Source organism: Nannospalax galili, unplaced genomic scaffold (assembly GCF_000622305.1).
Source record: "Nannospalax galili isolate Female #2095 unplaced genomic scaffold, S.galili_v1.0 scaffold944, whole genome shotgun sequence".
NCBI classification, from domain to species: Eukaryota; Metazoa; Chordata; class Mammalia; order Rodentia; family Spalacidae; genus Nannospalax; species Nannospalax galili.
The window spans coordinates 1354321-1375674 of NW_008352899.1; the positions used below are offsets into that span (position 1 = coordinate 1354321).

Sequence of the window (21354 nt, forward strand, 5' to 3'; positions counted from 1 at the left end):
AAAAGAGCTCAAACACCCTCTTTTGGCTTCTACATGCCTGTACACATACACATGGCATTTAGTCATACAGACACACACAATGAGACACATAAATTTTAAAATAGCTATTAAAAAATAAAGGGCAAATCTCTCCTTTAACAAGAGAACCCTCCTGGCTCTCTCTCTTCCAGGCTGTCAGGAAATGAACAGCTTTCCTTTATCATGCCCTTCCATGAGGATGTTTCTGCCTTACCAAGTCTAAAAGCAAAATAAGGGGAAAAAAGGAGAGAGGGGCTGGAGAGATGGCTCAGCAGTTAAGAACACTGGTTGTTCTTACAGAAGACTCGGGTTCAAATCTCAGCACCCATATGACAGCTATCAACTGTCCATGATCCCAGTGCCAGGGGATCCAACATCCTCTACAAATGCCCAACACAGGTGCACTTACCTACATGCAGGCAATACACACATACACATAACGAAGTAATTAATTAAAATTTAAAAATTTAAAAACCAACAAAAAGAAAAGCAATGGATAGTTAACCATGAACTGAAACCTCTGAACCCCTGAGCCAAAAGAAACCCCTTCTACTTTGTCTTTTTTGTTTCTTTTTAAAATTTTTTATTTTAGCCGGTGTGGTGGCACACGTTTAATCCCAGCACTCGGGAGGCAGGGGCAGGCGGATCTCTGTGAGTTCAAGGCCAGCCTGGTCTACATAGTGAGTTCCAGGCCAGCTGGGGCTATAGGGAGACCCTGTCTCAAAAAGACCAAAATAATAATAATGAATTTTTTTTTAATTTAGAAAATTTCTTATTTTTATTTATGTGTGTGTCCATATGTATGTGGATGCCTACAGAGGCCGGAAGAGGGCACTGGATCCCCTGGAGCTGGAGTGATGGGAAGTTGTGAGCCCACCTGACATGGGTACTGGGAATAAAACCTAGGTCCTCTGCTAGAGAAGTGCTCTTAACACCTGAGCCATCTCTCCAGGCCCCTTTAACATTTTGTTTTGTTCTGTTTTCCTGATATTTTGGCATGGTGATTAAAAAAAAAAAAAAAAAACTAATATACTCCAAAAAAACTTTTGTTTCTGTTTGTTCTTTGAGACAGGGTTTCATGCTGTAGCTGAGGCTGGCCTCGAACTCACCATGTTGTTGAGGATAGCCTTGAATTCCTGATCCTTCTGCCTCCACCTCACAAGTGTGCACTACCACACCTGGCTCCTTCTAGAACTTTTATGGTATATAGTGTTGAGGCCCAAAGATCACAGTAATTGTCTAATAAATTGCAACTGCCAATGATATATATCACTGGATGTGGTGGCACACACCTTTAATTCCAGCACCCAGGAGACAGAGGCCATTGGATCTCTGTAAGATCAGGACAGTGTGGTCTACATAGAGAGTTCCAAGCCAACCACAGATACATAATGAGAGGCTGTCTCCAAAATACCAACAAAACAAACAAAAATAACTGATACATTCAGAGCCAAACGGTAAGACTTTGGACTCCCATATGGAACTTGGACTTTCCTTTCTTTTTATTAACAAGATAAGAGGACATTTTTAAATTAATTTATTATTTTATTATACATTTTATATTAGCCATTTTCATGTAAGTATATGATGCACTGTAAGCCCAGGCCCCAATGCTCCACTGCCCGACCATTAGCCCCTTTGTTCCCCGATGCTTTCCCTTCTACTTTCATACCATCTGTACATATATGATTTTTAAAGATTTATTTGTGTATGACTGTTTGCCTGCATGTATGTATGTGCACCAACTGAATGCCTGGTGCCTGAGAAGTCAGGAAGAGGACATCAGCTGGGCATGGTGGCACATACCTTTGATCCCAGCACTCAGGAGACAGGGGCAAGCAGATTTCTATGAGTTCAAGGCCAGCCTGGTCTACATTGTGAGTTCCAGGCCAGCTGGGGCTACAGGGAGACCCTGTCTCAAAAAGACTTTAAAAAAAAAAAAAAAGGGCTGGGCATTGTGGCATACACCTTTCTTTAATCCAAGCACTTGAGAGGCAGTAGAGGCCAACTGTGAGATTAAGGCCAGCCAGGTGTATGAAGCGAGTTTTAGGCCAGTTGATCAGGGGGGATGGGAAAGGGGGGAGAGAGCTCCTGAGAAATGACAGCCTAGGTTGACCTCTGGTTTATACATACACACACACACAATTCTGCACATATGAGCATGGGCACACACAGACAAGTATCACGTTTTCTCTCATTTGTGGTTAATGATACTTGCTGCTCTTGTAGAGGCCCCAGGTTCCCAGCTCCCACACAGCAGTTCACAATCGTCTGTGATCCAATTCCAGGGATTCTGATGTCCTTTTTTTTTTTTTTTTTTTTTGTCTTTTTGAGACCGGGTCTCCCTGTTGCCCCAGCCCCCAGCTGTCCTGGAACTCACTATGTAAAACCAGGCTGGCCTTGAACTCACAGAGATCAGCCTGCCTCTGACTCCCAGTGCTGGGATTATAGGTGTGCACCACCATGCCTAGCTCTAATTTTTTAACTTTTTTTTTTTTTTTAGTTTTGGGGTTTTTTGTTTTGTTTTTTTGAGACAGGGTCTCCCTGTAGCCCTAACTAGCCTGGAATTCCTGGAATTCACTATGTAGATCAGGCTGTCCTCAATCTCTCATAGATCTGACTGCCTCTGCCTCACAAGTGCTGGCATGTATCACCAAGCCTAGCTTGCTTCTTTTTCTTTAAGTCAGACTCTGATTTTGCAGCCAAGGTTGGCCTTGAACTCCCAATCCTTCTGTCTCCCAAGTGCTGAGATTATAGATATGTGTGACCATGCCCAACTTTGAGTTTTATTTTCATAGCAAAGGGAAATTAAGTGTTTACATAGTATATAGTACACAAGGCAAGAAACTCTTGGTGAACTTCCTAACATGAAGCACTTGGCATTAAAAAGAATGGAAAGATGCCGGGTGTGGTGGCGCATGCCTCTAGTCCCAGCACTTGGGAGACAGAGGCAGGTGGATCTCTGTGAGTTCAAGGCCAGCCTGGTCTACATAGTGAGTTCCAGGACAGCTGGGGCAACAGGGAGACCCTGTCTCAAAAAGATCAAAAATAAATAATAAATAAATAAAAATAAAAAAATAAAAAGAATGGAAAGAATCCACTGTTACCTTCTAAGCCTGGCTATCAGTCCAAATAGTTCTGTTCTTTTTTATTTTCTTTAGACAGTAGGGGTAGGTGCTGGGGACTGAACCCGGGGCCTTGTGCAAGTCCTCTTATTTTCTTCAAAGTCAAATAAGTAAGCTTAGTTGGTTTTGTTTTTGTTTGTTTTGTTAACATTTACTAGTATCTCATGTCTTTAAAATAGTACCACAAAGAAGCCAGGCATGGTGGCACACCCCTTTAATCCCAGTACTTTTGAAGCAGAAGCAGAGACAGGAAGATCTCTGTGAGATCAAGGCCAGACCAGTCTACATAGTGAGTTCCAGGCCAGCTGGGGCTACAGAGAGATTCTGTCTCAAAGAAAAAGAAAAAAATCAGGCTAGAAAGGTGGCTCAGTAGTTAAGAACACTCAGTGTTCTTGCAGAAGACCTGGGTTGGAATCTCAGCATCTACAAGGCAACTAACTGTCCATAACTCCAGTTCCAGGGGAGCCAATGCCCTCTTCTGTCCTCTGCAGGCATTGCATGACACAAGGGTCCTTGCACATGCAGGCATAACAGACACACAAAATTTTTAAAAAGTTTTTAAATTAAAAAAAAAAAACAAAACACATTTTAGGGGCTGGAGAGATGGCTCAGCGATTAAGAACACTGAATGTTCTTGTAGAACACCAGGTTCGAATCCCAGCACCCACATGGCAGTTAACAGCTGTCCCTAACTCCAGTTCCAGGGCCTCCAACAGCCACTTCTGTCCTCCACGGGCACTGCACGACAAGGGTGCACTTACCTACATGCAGGCAATACACACATACACAGAATATAAAAAAATAATTAAAAACCGAGCTGGACGTGGTGGTGCACGCCTTTAATCCCAGCACTTGGGAGGCAGAGGCAGGTGGATCTTTGTGAGTTCAAGGTCAGCCTGGTCTACATAGTGAGTTCCAGGACAGCTGGGGCTACAAGGAGACCCTGTCTCAAAAAGACCAAAAAAAAAAAAAACATTTTAGCGGGGCATGGTGGTGCATGCCTTTAGTCCCAGCAGAGGCAGAGGAAGGTGGATCTTGGTGAGTTCAAGGCCACCCTGGTCAACATAGTGAGCACCAGGTCAACATAGTGAACGCCAGGTCAGCTGGGGCTAGAGGGAGACCCTGTCTCAAAAAGACAAAAAAAACACAAAAAAACCCACATCTTGTGTCTTGAGTCCTGAACTCAAAATCCAATTTGTACCCTGCACAAATCCAACTTGAGTGAACAAGGTAAAAAGCAGTTCAGCTTTCAAGGAAGACTACACACAGTACAACTGTTCGACAACAACAGGTCGGCAGTAAACCCGCTCCTAAAGAAATGACTTGACTTTTCCTGCAGGCTCTCCCTTCAGCAGGCCTGCTGTGAACTGTTGTCTGTGGTCAGGTGAGAACTGAGAGTGAGAAATGGGAAGAGCAAAGAACCAGGAAGCGGGGGAGTGAAGAGTAGTTCAGAGAGGAAGGAGCACAGCTTAAGACTACATATGGAGTAGCTTTCCTCAACTCAATCAAAGGCAGCTTTTTCCCCTTTGAGACAAGGTCCCCAGTCTAGTCTAGAATTCCCGATTCTCCTTGCTCCACCTTCCAAGTGCTGGCATCTAGGCCTGCGCCACCACACCTGGCTCAGCTCAGACAGACTCTTTTAGGTACCTACTGATACACAAGACATAACACTGGTGTTTGAGGAGAGGATGTGCAAAATGCTAAGAGCAGCGAGTTCGAGCTTACAAAAATGGAACTAGGGCTGGTGAGATGTTACTTGTCACTGAGCCTGATAACCTGAGTTTGATCCCTGGGATCCACATAATGGAAGGAGAGATCCAATTCCCACAAGTTGCCCTCTGACCTCCACACTCAGAACTGTAGCATGGACAGGCCTGAACACATCCCCCCATAAATAAATAAACAAATAAATGAAAAATAGACTGACTGATTTTTTTTTTTAATGCAGCCTAGCCAGATATGGTTGGCAAGTGCCTTTCATCCCAGAAGGCAGAGGCAGGAGGAGCTCTGTGAGATGGAGGCTAACCTGGTCAATACACTGAGTTTCAGACCAGCAAGGGCTACATAATGAGACCGTGTCTCAAACAACTACAAAAAATTCCATCCAAATGAGAAGTCAACAAAAAGGTGAAAATGTACAAGGCTTTATCTAAAACCAGTAGGCAAAGTTTGAAATACGAGGAAATGAAGGTGACTTGTGGTGGGAGTGAAACCAGAGAGGCCAGGTGGGGCCCGGCTGTACACCACACTGAGGAACCTGAACTTTATTCTATAGGCAACAGGGTGTGGTACAATATTCATCTTCATATACAAGAGTAGATGTGCGAATGTGCTTCAAGGTGTGTTCTAAGGAGATCCCAAAGGAGATGGGGCTGGAGAGATGACTCAGCGGTTAAGAGCACTGGCTGCTCTTGCAGAAGGCCTGGGTTGAACTCCCAGCACCCACATGGCAGCCAACAACTGTCTACAACTCAATTTCCAGAGGAATCCGACACCTTCTTCTGACCTCTATAGGCATTGCATGACAAAGGTACACTTACACATGCAAACAATACACTCATAAAATAAAAATAATAAACAAAGTGTTTTTTAAAAAGGAGATCCCTGCTGGGTGTGGTGCCCAGCAGAGGCAGAGGCAGGAGGATCTCTGTGAGTTCAAGGCCAGCCTGGTCTACATAGTGAGTTCCAGGACAGCTGAGGCTACAGGAAGACCCTGGCTCAATAGGACCCCCTTGAAAAATGGAGATCCCTTGGGAGAAAGAAACTTAGGTTAGGGAGACTTGTGGGTTGGGGGTGTAGCTCAGTGGTACAACATTTATCTAGCATATGCAAAGCACTGGGTTCAATGCCCAGCACTGAAAAAAATTAAAAGGGAAGGCTCGCAAGAGGACCACTAAAATTGTGTAGGTAAGAGTAAACTTGTAGGGCTGGAGAGATGGCTCAATGGTTAAGAACACTGGTTGTTCTTGCAGAAGACCTGGGTTCGAATCCCAGCACCCACATGGCAGCTAACAACTGTCCGAAACTCCAGTCCCAGGGGATCCAACAACCTCTTCTGACCTCCTCGGGCATTGCACAACACCGGTGCACTTACCTACATGCAAGCAAAACGCGCATACACATAAAATAAAAATAATTTTTTTTAAAAAAGAGTGAATTTGAACTATGGGATTCTGAAACGAGGGTAGAGAGGGGCAGTGCTGCAATAAAAGAATAAACAAAATTTGCTTCCCAGAAGCAAGAGAGGGAAGAGTCAAGAAAGACCACAGGGGCAGTAGCACATATCTATAACCCGAGTGCGCTAGACTATAACCCGAGTGCGCTAGAGGCTGAGGGAGGAGATCTGCCAGAGTTCAAAGCCAGCCTAGACTATGTAGTGAGCTAGCAGCATACCTGGGCTACAATGTGAGACTCTATCTCAAAAAAAAAAAAAAAATATTGGGGCTGGAGAAATAGCTCAGTGGTTAGAAACACTTGCTCTTCTAGAGGACCTGAGTTCATTTCCCAGCACCCACACTGAGTGGCTAACCACCACATGTAATTCCAGCTCCAGGAGACTGGATGCCCTCTTCTGGCCTCCAAGGGTACCCACACACATGTGGCATATATATACCATATATATGTACACACACAAACATAAATAAAACAAAAATTTTTTAAAAACAAATCAAATGACCATGGTTTTCAGTGGCTGTGTTGAAAGAAAAGAAACAGGACTGAGAAGGAACAAAGATTATGACAGCAGGCAGGGTGACAAGCACTTGGGAGGCGGAGACAGGAGGATCAAGAGGGATATCCTCAGCTACACAAGTTCAAGGCTAGCCTAGGCTACATGAGACTGTTTCAAAAAAGAGGCGTTAGAAGAAATGAGCTGAGTGTAGAGGGCAGCGAGATTCTAATCTCTTGTGGATAGGCATGCAAATGTTTGCTTCCCAAGTAAAAGCACTCCCATGTAAGCTAGGAGACAAACTTTTACTTCTATTTTACACATGTAAGAAAGGACAGTCAAGAGGCTAGGGAGATGGCTCATGGGTAAGAGCACTTGTTGCACAAGTATGAGGACCTGAATTTAAATCCCCAGCACACATATAAAACACCAGACATAGGTGGGGCGTGGTGGCGCATGCCTTTGATCCCAGCACTTGGGAGGCAGAGGCAGGCGGATCTCTGTGAGTTCAAGGCCAGCCTGGTCTACATAGTGAGTGCCAGAACAGCCTGGGCTACAGGGAGACCCTGTCTCAAAAAGACAAAAGACAAAAAAAAAAAAAAAAAAAAAAAAAAAAAAAAAAACACCAGACATGACTATGTATACTTGTAACTCCAGCATTGGGCCAGGGGTTGGGGGGTGTGGCAAGATTTCTGGGGCTTGATAGCCACCAACCTAACTGAAAAACAGCATGCTCCAGGTTCCGTGAGAGACTCTGTCTGAAGGGAATAAGGCAGAGAGTGCTAAAGGAGCACACCTGACATCCTCCTGTGGCCTCCACATGGGCATTTGGTACCTGGTACCTGCATGTGGGTGTACATACACACACACACACACACACACACAGAGAGAGAGAGAGAGAAAGGACAGTCAAGAGAGCTGCCTAATGTTGTAGCAAGGAACAATATTTTTTCTTTTTTAAAATATTCAGGAGGCTGGAGAGATGGTTCAGTAGTTGAGAGCACTGGCTGCTCTTGCAGAGGACCCAGGTTCAGTTCCCATCACCCACATGGCAGCTAACAGCCACCTGTAACTCCACTTCCAGGGGATCCAACACCCTCTACTGACTTCTGTGGGCATTGCATGACATGGGTGCACTTACACACATGCAGGCAATACACTCATACACATAATAAAATAAAAATAACAAAATGCAGGCAAAACACTCATACACATAAAATAAACATAATTTTTTGGTCTTTTTGAGATAGGGTCTCCCCGTAGCCCCAGCTGGCCTGGAACTATGTAGACCAGGCAGGCCTTAAACTCACAGAGATCCACCTGACTCTGCCTCCTGAGTGCTGGGATTAAAGGCATACACTACCACGCCCAGATAAGATAATTTTTTAAGCTATTTTTTTTAACTTTTATTTTTTATGTGTACGAGTGTATTGCCTGCATGCATGTGAGTACACTCATGTCATGCAATGCCGCTGAGGTTGGAGGTCAGAAGAGGGCTTCGGATTCCACTGAACTGGAGTTAAGGACGGTTCGTAGCCTCCATGTGGGTGCTGGGAATTGAACCTGGGTCCTCTGCAAGAGCAGTCAGTGCTCTCAATCGCTGAGCCATCTCTCCAGCCCCATAAAGGTAATTTTTTAAAAAAATAAACAAAAAATAAAATATGCAGGCCATTTAGACACATACTTTGTTTACATCCTTATCAAAATTCCAAGAAAGTAAGCTTCTTCCCCATTATATTTGTTAGATTTAGTTCATATATGGATCATCAGTAAAGACTACAAAATTATTAAAGTATTTCAACTGTAAACCTAAAAATTTACAGCCAACTTTGAAAGAGATGCATCTCAGCTCTGGAAATTGTTAATATGTCAATGCTGTTGTAATGAAATGCTTCTTCTAATTATGTGGTTATTAAATAATTTAAAAATTTTTTTTAATTACTAAAGTACTTTTTCACTATTTTTCTAGTCCTCGAAATCCAGGACCTTTGTATATGTTAGGCAAGCATTCTATGTCTGAGCTTTATCCTCTACCCCGTGCCCCCTTTTTGGTTCAGGATCTATGTAGGCCTGGCTGGCCTTGAACACCTCATCTGCCTGCCTCAGCCTCCTCAGTGAGAGGACCACAGGCATGTGCCACCATGCCCAGCTACTCTTGTTTTTTCTGTTTGGGTTTTTTGTTGTTTTTACAATGTATTTTTGGCAACATAACAACAACAAAAATGTCAGTCAGCCAGTTTCTATGCCCAACACTGTCCTTCCTCTAATAAATACTGTTGCTTCCCTCTTCCTGAACTGTCAGCCCCTGTGGTTTTTGTGCAAAGCTCCACTTCTGAGTTTCTGTGGGTCACCACTCTTGTTCAAGATAGCCACTGTATTAGTCCAAAACTGTTTTCACAGGAAAAAAGTATTCAGGGGTCTCCATGTACTAGAAAGAAACATGAGGTTAAATAAGACAAAGAAGGAACATGGAGTCGAGAACAACAGAAGGAAGAAAAATGAGTACACGCCTGCTCTGCTCAAAGAAGCAGGTGGCTCAAGATACATTAATTTGCTTAGGAGCCTGCACAACTTCCTACTGAGGTGGAAATGATGGGTGACATTTCTACCTCAAAGACAAACAACAGGCAAAATCATTTTCTCCATGCTGAAAGACACCTTGGTCACACAGGTTTTAGTTATTAACAAAGACAAAGCCAGATGAAAGAGAGAAAAACTAACCCACAGACTATTTTTCTAGCATTCTCTCTGGTTCCTACTCTGGTAATCTAGGTTGCCCTTTACGTTACCCTGAGATATAAATAGCATTCATTTCCTTTCACAGGCCAGGCAGAGTTTAATGCTTTGTTTCCTGGGTCCAAGGGAAAAAATATTCATAACGCACTTCAGTGAAAATTTGAGTTATGGGCTGGGGAGATGGTTCAGCTAGTAAAGTGCTTGCTACACAAGCATGAGGACCAGAGTTCAATCCCCAGCACCCATGCAAAGAAACCCCCACACAGTGACTTATGCTTAGAATCTCAGCACCTGGGAGACAGAGACACGAGAACTCCTGGGACTCCATGACCAGTCAGCCTAGCCTAACTGTGAACTCCAGATCCTGATTCAAAACCCAAGACGGACAACTCCTGAGGAACAACACCTGAGTTTGATCGCTGGTCTCCATACATACTCCCACTCACAGGCACACGTGTCCTATCCCTATCTCCTGCACACACACATACAAATTAGTTACTACAAAGCTGACTAATTTTGAATCAGCTAGAAGAAAAAGGACCTGTTCAAAAGACCAAAATTTGTTATTTACATTTTGGTTGTTTTTTTTATTTTTGGTCTTTTTGAGACAGGGTCTCCCTGCAGCTCCAGCTGTCCTGGAACTCACTATGTAGACCAGGCTGGCCTTGAACTCAGAGACCCACCTGTCTCTGCCTCGGAGTGCTGGGATTAAAGGCGTGTGCCACCACGCCCAGCTGTTTTTTTTTAATTGTATTTATTTGTATGTGTATGTGTGATATGTGTATGGGTGTGCATGCGCCATGGAGGTCAAAGGACAAAGGAGAGCCGGTTCTCTCCTTTCACCAGCTTCCAGGGATCAAACTCAGGTCATCAGGTTTGGTGGCAAAGCGCCTTTACCTGCTGAACCATCTCACTGGCTCTGTTCTTGTTATTAGTACTTTGTTTGGGGGTTTTATGTTTTTGTTTTTTGGTCTTTTTGGAACAGGGTCTCCGTCCCCTGTAGCCCATTGGCCCGGTACTCACTATGTAGACCAGACTGGCCTGGATGCCAGAAAGATCCGCCTATCTCTGCCTCCTGAGATAGGGAGGGGACTAAAGATGTGCACCGACCAAGACCGGCATGTTTTTTTTTTAATATTTTGCTGTTTTTATTTTATGTAAATTCATGTATTGCCTGCATGTATGTAACAGTACCCATGTCATGCAATGAACAAGGAGGACAAAAGAGGCCATCAGATCCCCTGGAACTAGAATTATGAACGGTTGTTAGCTGCCATGTGGGTGCTGGGATTCAAACCTGGGTCTTCAGCAAGAACAGTCAGTGTTCTTAACCGCCGAGCCATCTCTCCAGCCCTATTTTCACTTTGTTAAATTAGCCCATGGACTTCTGAGTAGCTGTTTCCTTTCCAGCATATAGCTCAGAATCCTCCAGAACCTGGCTCCAGGTCTTTGCCATGAACCCAGACTAAAATGCAGGTGAACTTTTTACACAATGACTTGGATGAGTACTGAGCCTCAATGGGGCTCTGTGGAAAAGGGGACCTTCAGTTGCTAGAGAGCGAGGAGGCAGTTCTCCCAAGCCACACTCCATTCTCTTTAAGGAAAGAAAGGCTTCCCAAAGTTAAGAGCAATAAAATTAATAAAGCAGAAAAGTCACTGCCTCAAACACCTACCAGCCTAATGCCAAGACAAGATCTGAACAGCTGGAGAGACCAGGAGAATCAGATCCCACTGTGATTCTGTGTCACAACCCAGCGTCTAGACAGCTATGTGAACCTGAAGTCTCCCAACTGGAGACTTGCTCCGTTTATTTTTCCTATGACAGCACCTACCCAGTCACCTTGTGTAACGTGTATGTGTATGTGTACACACATATATACCATGTGCATGTGTGGAGGTCAGGAACATGTTGGTCCTATGACAACACCTACCCAGTCACCTTGTGTAACGTGTATGTGTATGTGTACACACATATATACCATGTGCATGTGTGGAGGTCAGGAACATGTTGGTCCTATGACAACACCTACCCAGTCACCTTGTGTAACGTGTATGTGTATGTGTACACACATATATACCATGTGCATGTGTGGAGGTCAGGAACATGTTGGTCCTATGACAACACCTACCCAGTCACCTTGTGTAACGTGTATGTGTATGTGTACACACATATATACCATGTGCATGTGTGGAGGTCAGGAACATGTTGGTCCTATGACAACACCTACCCAGTCACCTTGTGTAACGTGTATGTGTATGTGTACACACATATATACCATGTGCATGTGTGGAGGTCAGGAACATGTTGGTCCTCACCTTCCATGTTGCTTGAGATAAAGGCTCTTGTTCATGGACACGAGTGCTAGGCTAGCTGGCCTGTGAGCTTCCAGGGATTCTCCTGTGTCTGCCTCCCATCTCACTACAGTACTGGGATTACAGATACCTATGCTACCTAACTCCTGGATCTACCTGGGTTCTGAGGATCTGAACCAGGTCCTCAGGCCTGCAAAGTAATTACTTTTCTCATTAAGCCATCATGCCCCACCCCACCTCCAAGCCTCACCTTGATACTCTTGAATTCAGCAGAGACAAAAAACAAAGAAAAGAGTATTTTAGAATTAGCAAAGTGAGATCTTTAAGGTATGAAATGAAAACTGGATTCACCGTGCCCCCAAAGCATCCACTTGCCCAAGATGCCTCGTTTATCCTACAAGGACCACCATGCTGCTGGACTGGCCCTGTGCTCTCAGTTCCAGAGGAATAGTTATTTGGTTTGTTTTGTTGTTTTTGTGAGATGAGTCTCATCTAATGTGGCCCACCCTGCCCTTGAATTCACCAGTGTAGCTAAAGATGATCTTGAACTCCTGATCCTCCTGCTTCCATTTTCCAAGCACTACGATTACAGGCATCCACATCATATACAGCTACAACTAGCATTTAGAAGCAGCCTTTTTGCCTTTGGTTGGTTCCCTAGGCTTTGGGGAAGTGGATATTTTGATCACCTGCATGTAGGAAGAATAAGAATCCACTACCCGTTTCCATTGGGCTGGATCTACTGGAGCATCTGTTAAGGTGAGAGCAACTATGGAAACAGATGACCCAAACAGAAATGGGGATTTGGTTTGGTGCCATTACTAATTTCAACAGGAGCAACCTAGCAGTTACTAACATAACCCCATGTACTGTGGTGTTATGATGCAGATGAAACCTTTTGAACTGAAAGTCAAAGCAAAATCTTGACAATAATTCCTCTCCAGCATGTAGCCAGTTTTTCTTTTGTGAAATGCAGTGAAAGCTTCTGCCATTCATGCAGATTTCTCACCCTGGCAGATAACTGTTTCCAGAGCTGGCTGGCCTCATTTCTAGAGGACTAAAAGTGTAAAAAGCTCCCGACAGCCGGGTCTGGCATGGGAGCAGAAAAGACAGACCCACCTCTTTGTGATCCTCTGCTTGTCAGAATTTCTGGCAGCCTCTTGTGACTGGCAAAGAGAGGATGTTCTCTTAATCTTAAAATTCTCACCTATCCCAGTACCACAGCCCATAATGTCACAGAAACTTAAGCAACATGTGTCTTGGGTGAACTCTGTGATAAGTCCAAAAGAGATGCAAACTATCTACACCATCAGGGGCTCTGATCACATCTTGTGGTAGTTGTGAGGAAGGAAAGGCATAAACACTGAGGAAGTCCTCTGCTGCCTAGTTTCTTCTCATTTTATAAACTTGTTCAATGTGTCACCTCTCCCTACTCAGAGTTTCCAAGCCTTGTAAGAGCAAAGAGTCCTGGCCCCCACTTGACAAGGCTACTTGACAGATTTCCATCCCTAGCAAAGGACAGAGAGGAGTGGTACCAATAGGTACTAGTGGTTGCGCCAAAGCCTGCAGGAACCTGGGCACACCCAGGAGAAAACAAACACCAAGGAGCCCAAGCACTGGACAGAAAAGACTTCGGGTCTTCCCAAGTCACCGGGCTGACCCAAATTTCAGCCCTGAGTCTCTCAGTTTTCAAAGAACAAAGTCCTTTTCAATACTTAGCCTTTTGTGTTGTACAACCTTATTATCCACCAGGGGCCAGGTGGCAAAAACTTAGGTTCACCTGCAGGTAACCTCATCCCCGCGGGCCTCCAGCCCCACGGTGGCCAGGGGTCCCCTGCAGTCCTGCTCCGTGCACAAGCCACTGTGTCACAGCTGCTGGGGCGCACAGGGAAGCCCCAGCACACACATCACACCTCATCCGAAGGAAGCTGTCACAGCAAGACTGGGACGAAGGGGAGAGCTCGGATGAAGAAACTGAAACTCCGAGAGGAGCAAGCAGCCAGTGGCCCGAGGTCACACACCGGGCCACCCACGGGTTTTCCTAACCCCTCCGCCTCGGGATTCCCCGGCACCCGGTTCCCATCGGTCTGTCACCATCACGCCCAGCTGGAAGTACCTCCCGGCAGAACCTGAGCCTCAGCATCCCCGCCGGCCGAGACCTTGACCTTCGCCCCGCGCGGTCCCCCTCCAGTCCCCTGAGCCCCGTCCACCCGAAGGCCTGATCCGCAGCGGCCCGGCCCCGCACCCCGGACCCCGGCTCCCCGGCTCCCGGTGGCTCACGGACCTGCACAGTCGCGCTCCCGAGACCCACCAGCGGCAGACATTTCCCGGCCTGCTTCCTCCAGCCCTTCATCCCGCCGCCGGCCGCGCGCGCTCCGCCCCAGCACGGGCCCGCCCCCACCCGCGCCACCTCCGCCAATCGCAGGCCAAGCTCCGTCCTCTCCCCGCCCCCAAGCAGAACGGAGCCCAGCCCCTGAAGCCAGGCATCCTCCAATCCCTGCCGCCTCTTCCGAGACGGATATCTGCCTCCTCCAATGGGCGTACACCTGCTCCGGGTACCTGGGTCGGGGTTCCATTCGCTAGGCGTCTGCGACGCCAGGTCTAGCTCCGCGCACCTGTATCTGGACAGCCACCGGAACTCCGGATCCCGGGGCTCCGGGTGTAAACCTGTGGCAGGAACAAGAAACTCAGACTGAGCCACGGACTTGAATAACTAGATACATTTTGTAAGGTCATAGGTGGAAAAAAAAGTTTTGGGGCTGGAGAGATGGCTCAGCGGTTGGGAACACTGATTGTTCTTGCAGAAGACCCGGGTTCGAATCCCAGGACCCTCATGGCAGCTAACAACTGTCCATAACTCCAGTCCCAGGGGATCCGATAGCCTCTTCTGACTTCCACGGGCATTGCACAACACCGGTGCATTTACCTACATGCAGGCAATACACGCATACACATAAAATAAAAATAAATTTAAAAAAATTTTTAAGTTAAAAAAAATAAAGAAAAAGATTATAGGGGGAGAATCTCCAAGCCCGCTTCCCTAGCGCTCAGCGTGGGTCTGAGGTCCAAAGCAGTTAATAGATGGGAAGACGAAAGTGTTCTGCCAGAGCAGAGACCCTCCTCCGCTTTCCTTAGACCTCATAGGCACCAGTGCTAGGACTACTTCATTTTGCAACACAATTAGGTTATCCTAGTTTGTTATAACTGTTATCCTAGTTTGGTAGAGGAGGCAGCTGAGAGGAGGCTAAGTCCAGTGTCACAGAGTGGCAAAGTGGGGGACTCAACAAGATGCCAGTACTAAAGAGCGGGTTGGAGGATTTAATTACCCACTATCTCTATCTTCACCTTGCAGGCCACTTCAGACTGGCTCTGAGGCAAAGCAGCATGTGCATGCTATTACACATACTAAGACAAGGCCTTTGGGGTCTGGGGAAGTAGCTCTGTAGAGTGCTTCTGACCGAACACCACATAAAAGGAGTCATGGGAGGCGGGGTTCACCTGTAATCCCAGCATTCAGGAGGTCAAGGTGGGAAGATCAGAAGTTCGAGGCCAGTTTGGCCTACATAGTGAAACTTAAATAGACACATACACACACACACACACACACACACACACAGAGAGAGAGAGAGAGAGAGAGAGACAGACAGACAGACAGACACACACACAAGCACACACACAGAGAGAGAGAGAGAGACACAGACAGACAGACACACACACACACGCACACACACAGCAATCCTCTGGTATCCCCTAGTTGGACTGCCAACACTTCCTTCTTCTAGTTCTTGAGCCATCTCTGCCTCTGACTCAAATCCAGGTGTGTCTGATTCAAAAACCCTTGCCATTAACCTTCTTGCTCAATCCTTCCCTATGTTCTGGCTGCTTAGCTTGTAGAACTGCATGAACCTGATCCAACCGAATTGGATTTGTAAGAACATTTTACTAAGGGGACCTGAAGTTCTGGTTCTAGGATGTGGCCAGACACTGCTTTCAATTTTTTTTTCAGCTTTACATATTACTAAACCATATTCAGCCTTACCTGGTCACAAACGCCTTAGATTATTAGGCAAAACAATTTTATCTCTCCATTTCCATTGTAGAGGCCAGAAAACCAAGGTCTGAAGAAATAAAAGACTGTCCAGATTCACATATTGGAAGTGGCAGAACTGGGGTCTGAACCGAAATCTCTGAATTCTCTGGGCTTTGATGTCAAAATCTATCCTGTGGGGTTGGAGAGATGGCTCAGTGGTTAAGAGCTCTGGAACTGGGTTTGGTTCTGCAGGCATTGCATGTCATAGGTACACTTACACACAGGCAAAACACTCAGAAACAAAATTTTTAAAAATTTAAAGCTATCTTGTTACTTCAATTGATGAATGGTCTCAGGTAAGTTTCTTAACTTTTTCTGTGTCAGCTTAAAGATTTATTTTTTTTAAATTATGTGTATATGTGTGTCTGTGTATGGGTATGCATAAGTGACTGCAGGTAACCACAGAGGCCAGAGCAGGGTGTATGATCCCCTGGAGTTGGAGTTACAGGCAGCTGTGAGCTGCTTGATGTGGGTGCTAGGATCCGACCTGAGGTCCTCTGGAAAAGCAGCATACACTCTTAACCACTGAGCCATCTCTCCAACTCAGAAACTGCTTTTCTTAAAAAGCACTGGCCCAAGTAAGACTTGGACCCACAGAGTAACTAAAGGCAAGGTAGAAACTGACATCTCTGTCTTCATTTTGTGTCTGCCTCTCTTACTTTGGGTCAAACCCTGCTTGCCTCTGTACAGGCATGTTAATCACGTTAGGACTGTCTGTCTACCTAACCTATCTCATTCCCCTTCAAAGCTGAAGGCAGGAGATAAGTCATGGTCTTGAACCTGTATCACCTTGGAACCAGCTTGTTGCCTTAAGCAACAAGAACTTCTGACCACCTTGCAGAACCAGAACTGACACAGTACCAATGGACCACACCTTGGCCAGCACTCTATTATCCATTCCTTTTGCCTCTTGCTTCACTATTCCTCTATTTAAGCTTAAAGTTCATGTCCATATCCTGAAGCCAAACTTGGAGCCACTGGACCCATTTATCTGTTTGTTTGGTTTTTTTCTCCCTGATATGTTAACCCCCCTCTCTGCTTTTCACTATTATTAATCTCTCTCTCTCTCTCTCTCTCTCTCTCTCTCTCTCTCTCTCGGTGTTTTTGAGACAGTGTCTCTCTATAGCCCCAGCTGGGCTGGAACTCACTATGTAGACCAGGCTGGCCTCAAACTCACAGAGATTTGCCTGCCTCTGCCTCCCAAGTGCTGGGATTAAAGGCGTGCACCACCACGCCTGGCTTATTATTAATCTGTTTAATTGGTGGATTGGGATGGGTGAATCTTTGGAGTTACCAGAGCTTGGGTTTTTGTCTAAACCTCCAGTCATAACTTTACTCATCTATAAAACAGATATCTACTCCTTACTATTTCTCCAGAGATGAAACAAAATCAACATGGCTTGTTTTGCACTGTCTAGATAGCTAGAAGAATGTCTGGCCCACAGTAGGTGCTCAATCAATGTTAACTAGTTTCTTTCTTTAGCTGTGGTTTCTTGACCAAGGTATTTTTACTCTGACCTTCTGTGACACACTGGAAGACTGGGTGTGGACAGCCAAGGCTCACCTTGGACCCTAATACCTTCATCTTTAAAAATGCAAGGGTTGGGATGGTAGATATCTAAGGGTCTGTCCCTCTCACCCAGGTTCTTCCCTGAGGTTGTCTCTATCGTGACAATTCAGAGAAATGGAACTTCCCTGCTGGTTACCCCAGGTGGGTGTGGACCCCAGAGGGAAGAGGAGATAACAGGTCTGCAATACAGATACCCAAGCCAAAAAGACACAGATACCCTTAACACCCCCCCCATAGGGTCCCAATATATATCACTGTTGAACTCATGATCCTCCTAGCTCTGCCTCCTGAATGTTGGGATTATAGCTGTATACTACCATGCTCACCTCTCTTCATTCTTACAGCAAAGCACTGAGCCAGGCACATTTAGTACCCTAGGACCCCATTTGGTTTAGAGTCACACACATCCTCTAGTAATAATGCTCTTAGCATAGTTCCTTCATCTGCATATACTATGCACACACACACACACCCCTCGCTACACAATGCACCTAGTAACCTCAGAACCCCTCCATTACCCACCTGCATCAGGCTGCCTGTTTTCCCATCTCTGAACAATAGTATGAATTTCCCCACCCCTGGTAACAATCAAATTTAGACAGTTTCTATTTAAGTGTATTCCTAATGTAACTGAGTGTAAAGAATAGAAGGGTTGATCCAGCCTGAACTAGTTTTGGGTGCCTGGGCAGTAAGGCAAAATTGTGTCCTCTAGTAATCTTTTTTTTTGGGGGGGTGGGCTTTGTGAGACAGGGCCTCCCTGACCTGGAACTCACTATGTAGACCAGGCAGGCCTTGAACTCACAGAGATCCACCTGCCTCTGACTCCCAAGTGCTGGTACTACAGGCATGCGCCACCACGCCTGGCTCTCTACTAATCATTTCTTTTTTTTTTTTGGTCTTTTTGAGACAGGGTCTCCCTGTAGCCCCAGCTGTCCTGGAACTCACTACATAGACCTGGCTGGCCTTGAACTCAGAGATCTATCTGCCTGCCTCTACCTCCCAAGTGCTAGGATTAAAGGCGTGCTCCAGCATGCCTGGCTCTAGTAATCTTTTACAGAGAATCCTATATACCACCTTTGCCTATCAAAATTGGGTGTGCATATGATTAAAATCAGGACATGTGCAGCAAGAAAAATAAATGTATGTTCTAATCTATCAATCAAAATAGAGAACCACACCAACTATTATTATGCCCCTTAGTAATCAGCTCCTCCTTCCTTTAGACCCCATAAAAAGAGACCCCTGGGGGTCTGGAGAGATGGCTCAGTGGTTAAGAGCACTGGCTGCTCTTGCAGAGGACCTGGGTTCAATTCCCAGAACCCACATGGCGGCAAGAACCGACCTTAACTCCAATTTCCAGGGGAATCCAAAGCCTTCTTCTGACTTCTGAGGCACTGCATGACAGGGTGCACTCACATACATGCAGGAGATACACTCATACACATAAAATAAATAAATAAATAAATAAATAAATAAATAAATAAATAAATAAATAAATAGAGACCCCTGGCTATAGCCCTTGAGTGCTCTCACTCATGTGGCCCTCGTCAATCTTGACAATGTATACCCCTCTATAACCTGCATTATCCCTTTGCTCCAAATAAAGTTATCTTGCTTCTTTTGCAAATCTGTGTGAACCCTTATTTTCAATTCTTTGGATAAGAAGCCCAGAACTTGGAAACACTGTTTACATGGAAAAGAGGCCCAAGCTAAGAAAGCCTTGGGCTCTAGCAATCTAGCCAATCCTGCCTCGCCCTGGATGCACTGTTTGCTAGCCTACTTTAGGAAGGGAGGGCATTTGACCTAGCCAAGTCTGAGTTCCTTCATCTATAAAATAGAGTCATTGATAACACCTGCCTTAAAAGGTTGTGGTAAGGATTAAATGAGAAAATGTATGAAAAAGTCCTAGAATAGAATCTAACACATGACAAATCAACAATGAATGGTAGCTATGTTCTGTAAAAGCAGAAAGAGGAAGTATTTTCTGAGCTTCTATATGGTGGTCGTTTTCAGCAAAGTTATTTTAATTCTTACAACCCCGTGAGAAGGATACTGGTTACATCTAGAAAACTACAAAAAAACATAGGTTCATAGTGGTGAAATAGCTTGTCCAAAAATACACAGCTAAGCCAGGCATGGTACACACATCTTTAGTCCTAGCACTTGGGAAGCAGAAGTAGGTGGACCTCTGTATAGGTCCTGTCTCAAAACAGCAATAGGGGCTGCAGACATGACTCAGCGGTTAAGAGCATTGGCTGCTCTTGCAGAAGACCTTAGTTCGGTTCCCAAATGGTGGCTAACAACCTTCCATAACTCCAGTTCCAGGAGACCCTTCTTCTCTCCGTGGGCATTGTACACACATACGTGCAGGCAGAACACTCAAATGCATTAAATAAAAGTAAACAAATATTTTAAAACAACAAATCACACAGCTAGGGATTGGCTGAATGGACTTTATACCCTACAGGCTCTGTCACTGCAAGCTGCAGAGCTCCTGCCTTCTGGTGCTAAAGGTTGATTTTCCCTTATCCAACTTGCATGAGACTGGAAGGAATTCAAACTTTAGATTTTGGAATATTTGCATGGACATGCCAACATATCTTAGGAATGGAACCCAAATCTAAATGCAAAATTCATTCATGCTTCATGCATACTTTATACACATAAACTGAAGGTGATTTATATGATTTAATAAATTTGAGTATGAAATGGAACTTCATGGAGGGGTATTTTTCCATTTGCAATATAATTCTGGCACTCAAAAAGTTCTGGATTTCAGGGCTGGAGAGATGGCTCAGCAGTTAAGAGCACTGGTTGTTCTTACAGAAGACTCGGGTTCAAATCCCAGCACCCACATGGCGGCTAACAACCGTCCGTAACTCCAGTTCCAGGGAATCTGAAGCCCTCTTCTGTCCTCTGTTGGCACTGCACAACATGGGTGCACTGACACACATGCAAGCATAACATTTATACACACACACACTCATAAATAGTTATGATTTTCAGCTGAGTGTGGTGGTACACACCTTTAATCCCAGTACTCTGTGAGATCAAGGCCAACCTGGTCTACATACCAAGATCCAGGCATGCTGGGGCTACAGGGAGACCCTATCTCAACAACAGAAAAGAAAAAAAGAGAAGAGGAGAGGAGAGGAGAGGGAAGGAGAGGAGAGGGGAGGGGAGGGGAGGAGAGGAGAGGAGGGAAAAGAAAGAAGGAAGGAAGGAAGGAAGGAAGGAAGGAAGGAAGGAAGGAAGGAAGGGAGAAAAGAAAGAAAGAAAGAAAGAGAAAGAAAGAAAGAAAGAAAGAAAGAAAGAAAGAAAGAAAGAAAGAAAGAAAGAGAAAAGAAAGAAAGAAAAGAAGGAAAAGTTCTGGATTTTGAAGCTGAGCATGGTGGTATATACTTATAATTCTAGCACTTGAGAGGCAGAGACAGGAGACTCAAGAGTTCAAGGCCAGCCTTGACATCATAGTGAATCAAGAGCCAGCTAAGCTTCATGAGACTCTGTCTCACAAAAGAATAACGACAAAAGGATAGGGATGCTCCTCAGTCGGTAGTGTCTACCTAGCACATATGAGACTCTTTTGATCCCCTGCATCACATAATCCAGGGTTGGTGGCACACAGCTGTAGTCCTAGCACTTGAGAAATAGAAAAGGGAGGATGAAGAGCTTAAGGTTAACCTTGGCTACATAATGAGTTCAAGGCTAGTCTATATGAGACCCTGTCTCAAAATTACAAAAAAAAAAAAAACCACACAAAAAACTGGGGCCTGTAATCTTAGTACTTAAGAGGTGGAGGCAGGGGGCTGGAGAGTGGCTCAGTGGTTAAGAACAC

General features: G+C 45.2%; 1 protein-coding gene across 1 annotated transcript in view; it reads right to left on the reverse strand.

The window, feature by feature from the left end:
* The window catches only part of Inpp5b (inositol polyphosphate-5-phosphatase B), a 70999-nt gene that overhangs the window by 40821 nt on the left and 8824 nt on the right, over nucleotides 1–21354 (reverse strand). The window contains 2 exon segments of the mRNA XM_017802514.2: nucleotides 14144–14258; nucleotides 14261–14526. Of these exon segments, the coding sequence (XP_017658003.1) occupies nucleotides 14144–14258; nucleotides 14261–14526 (381 nt within the window).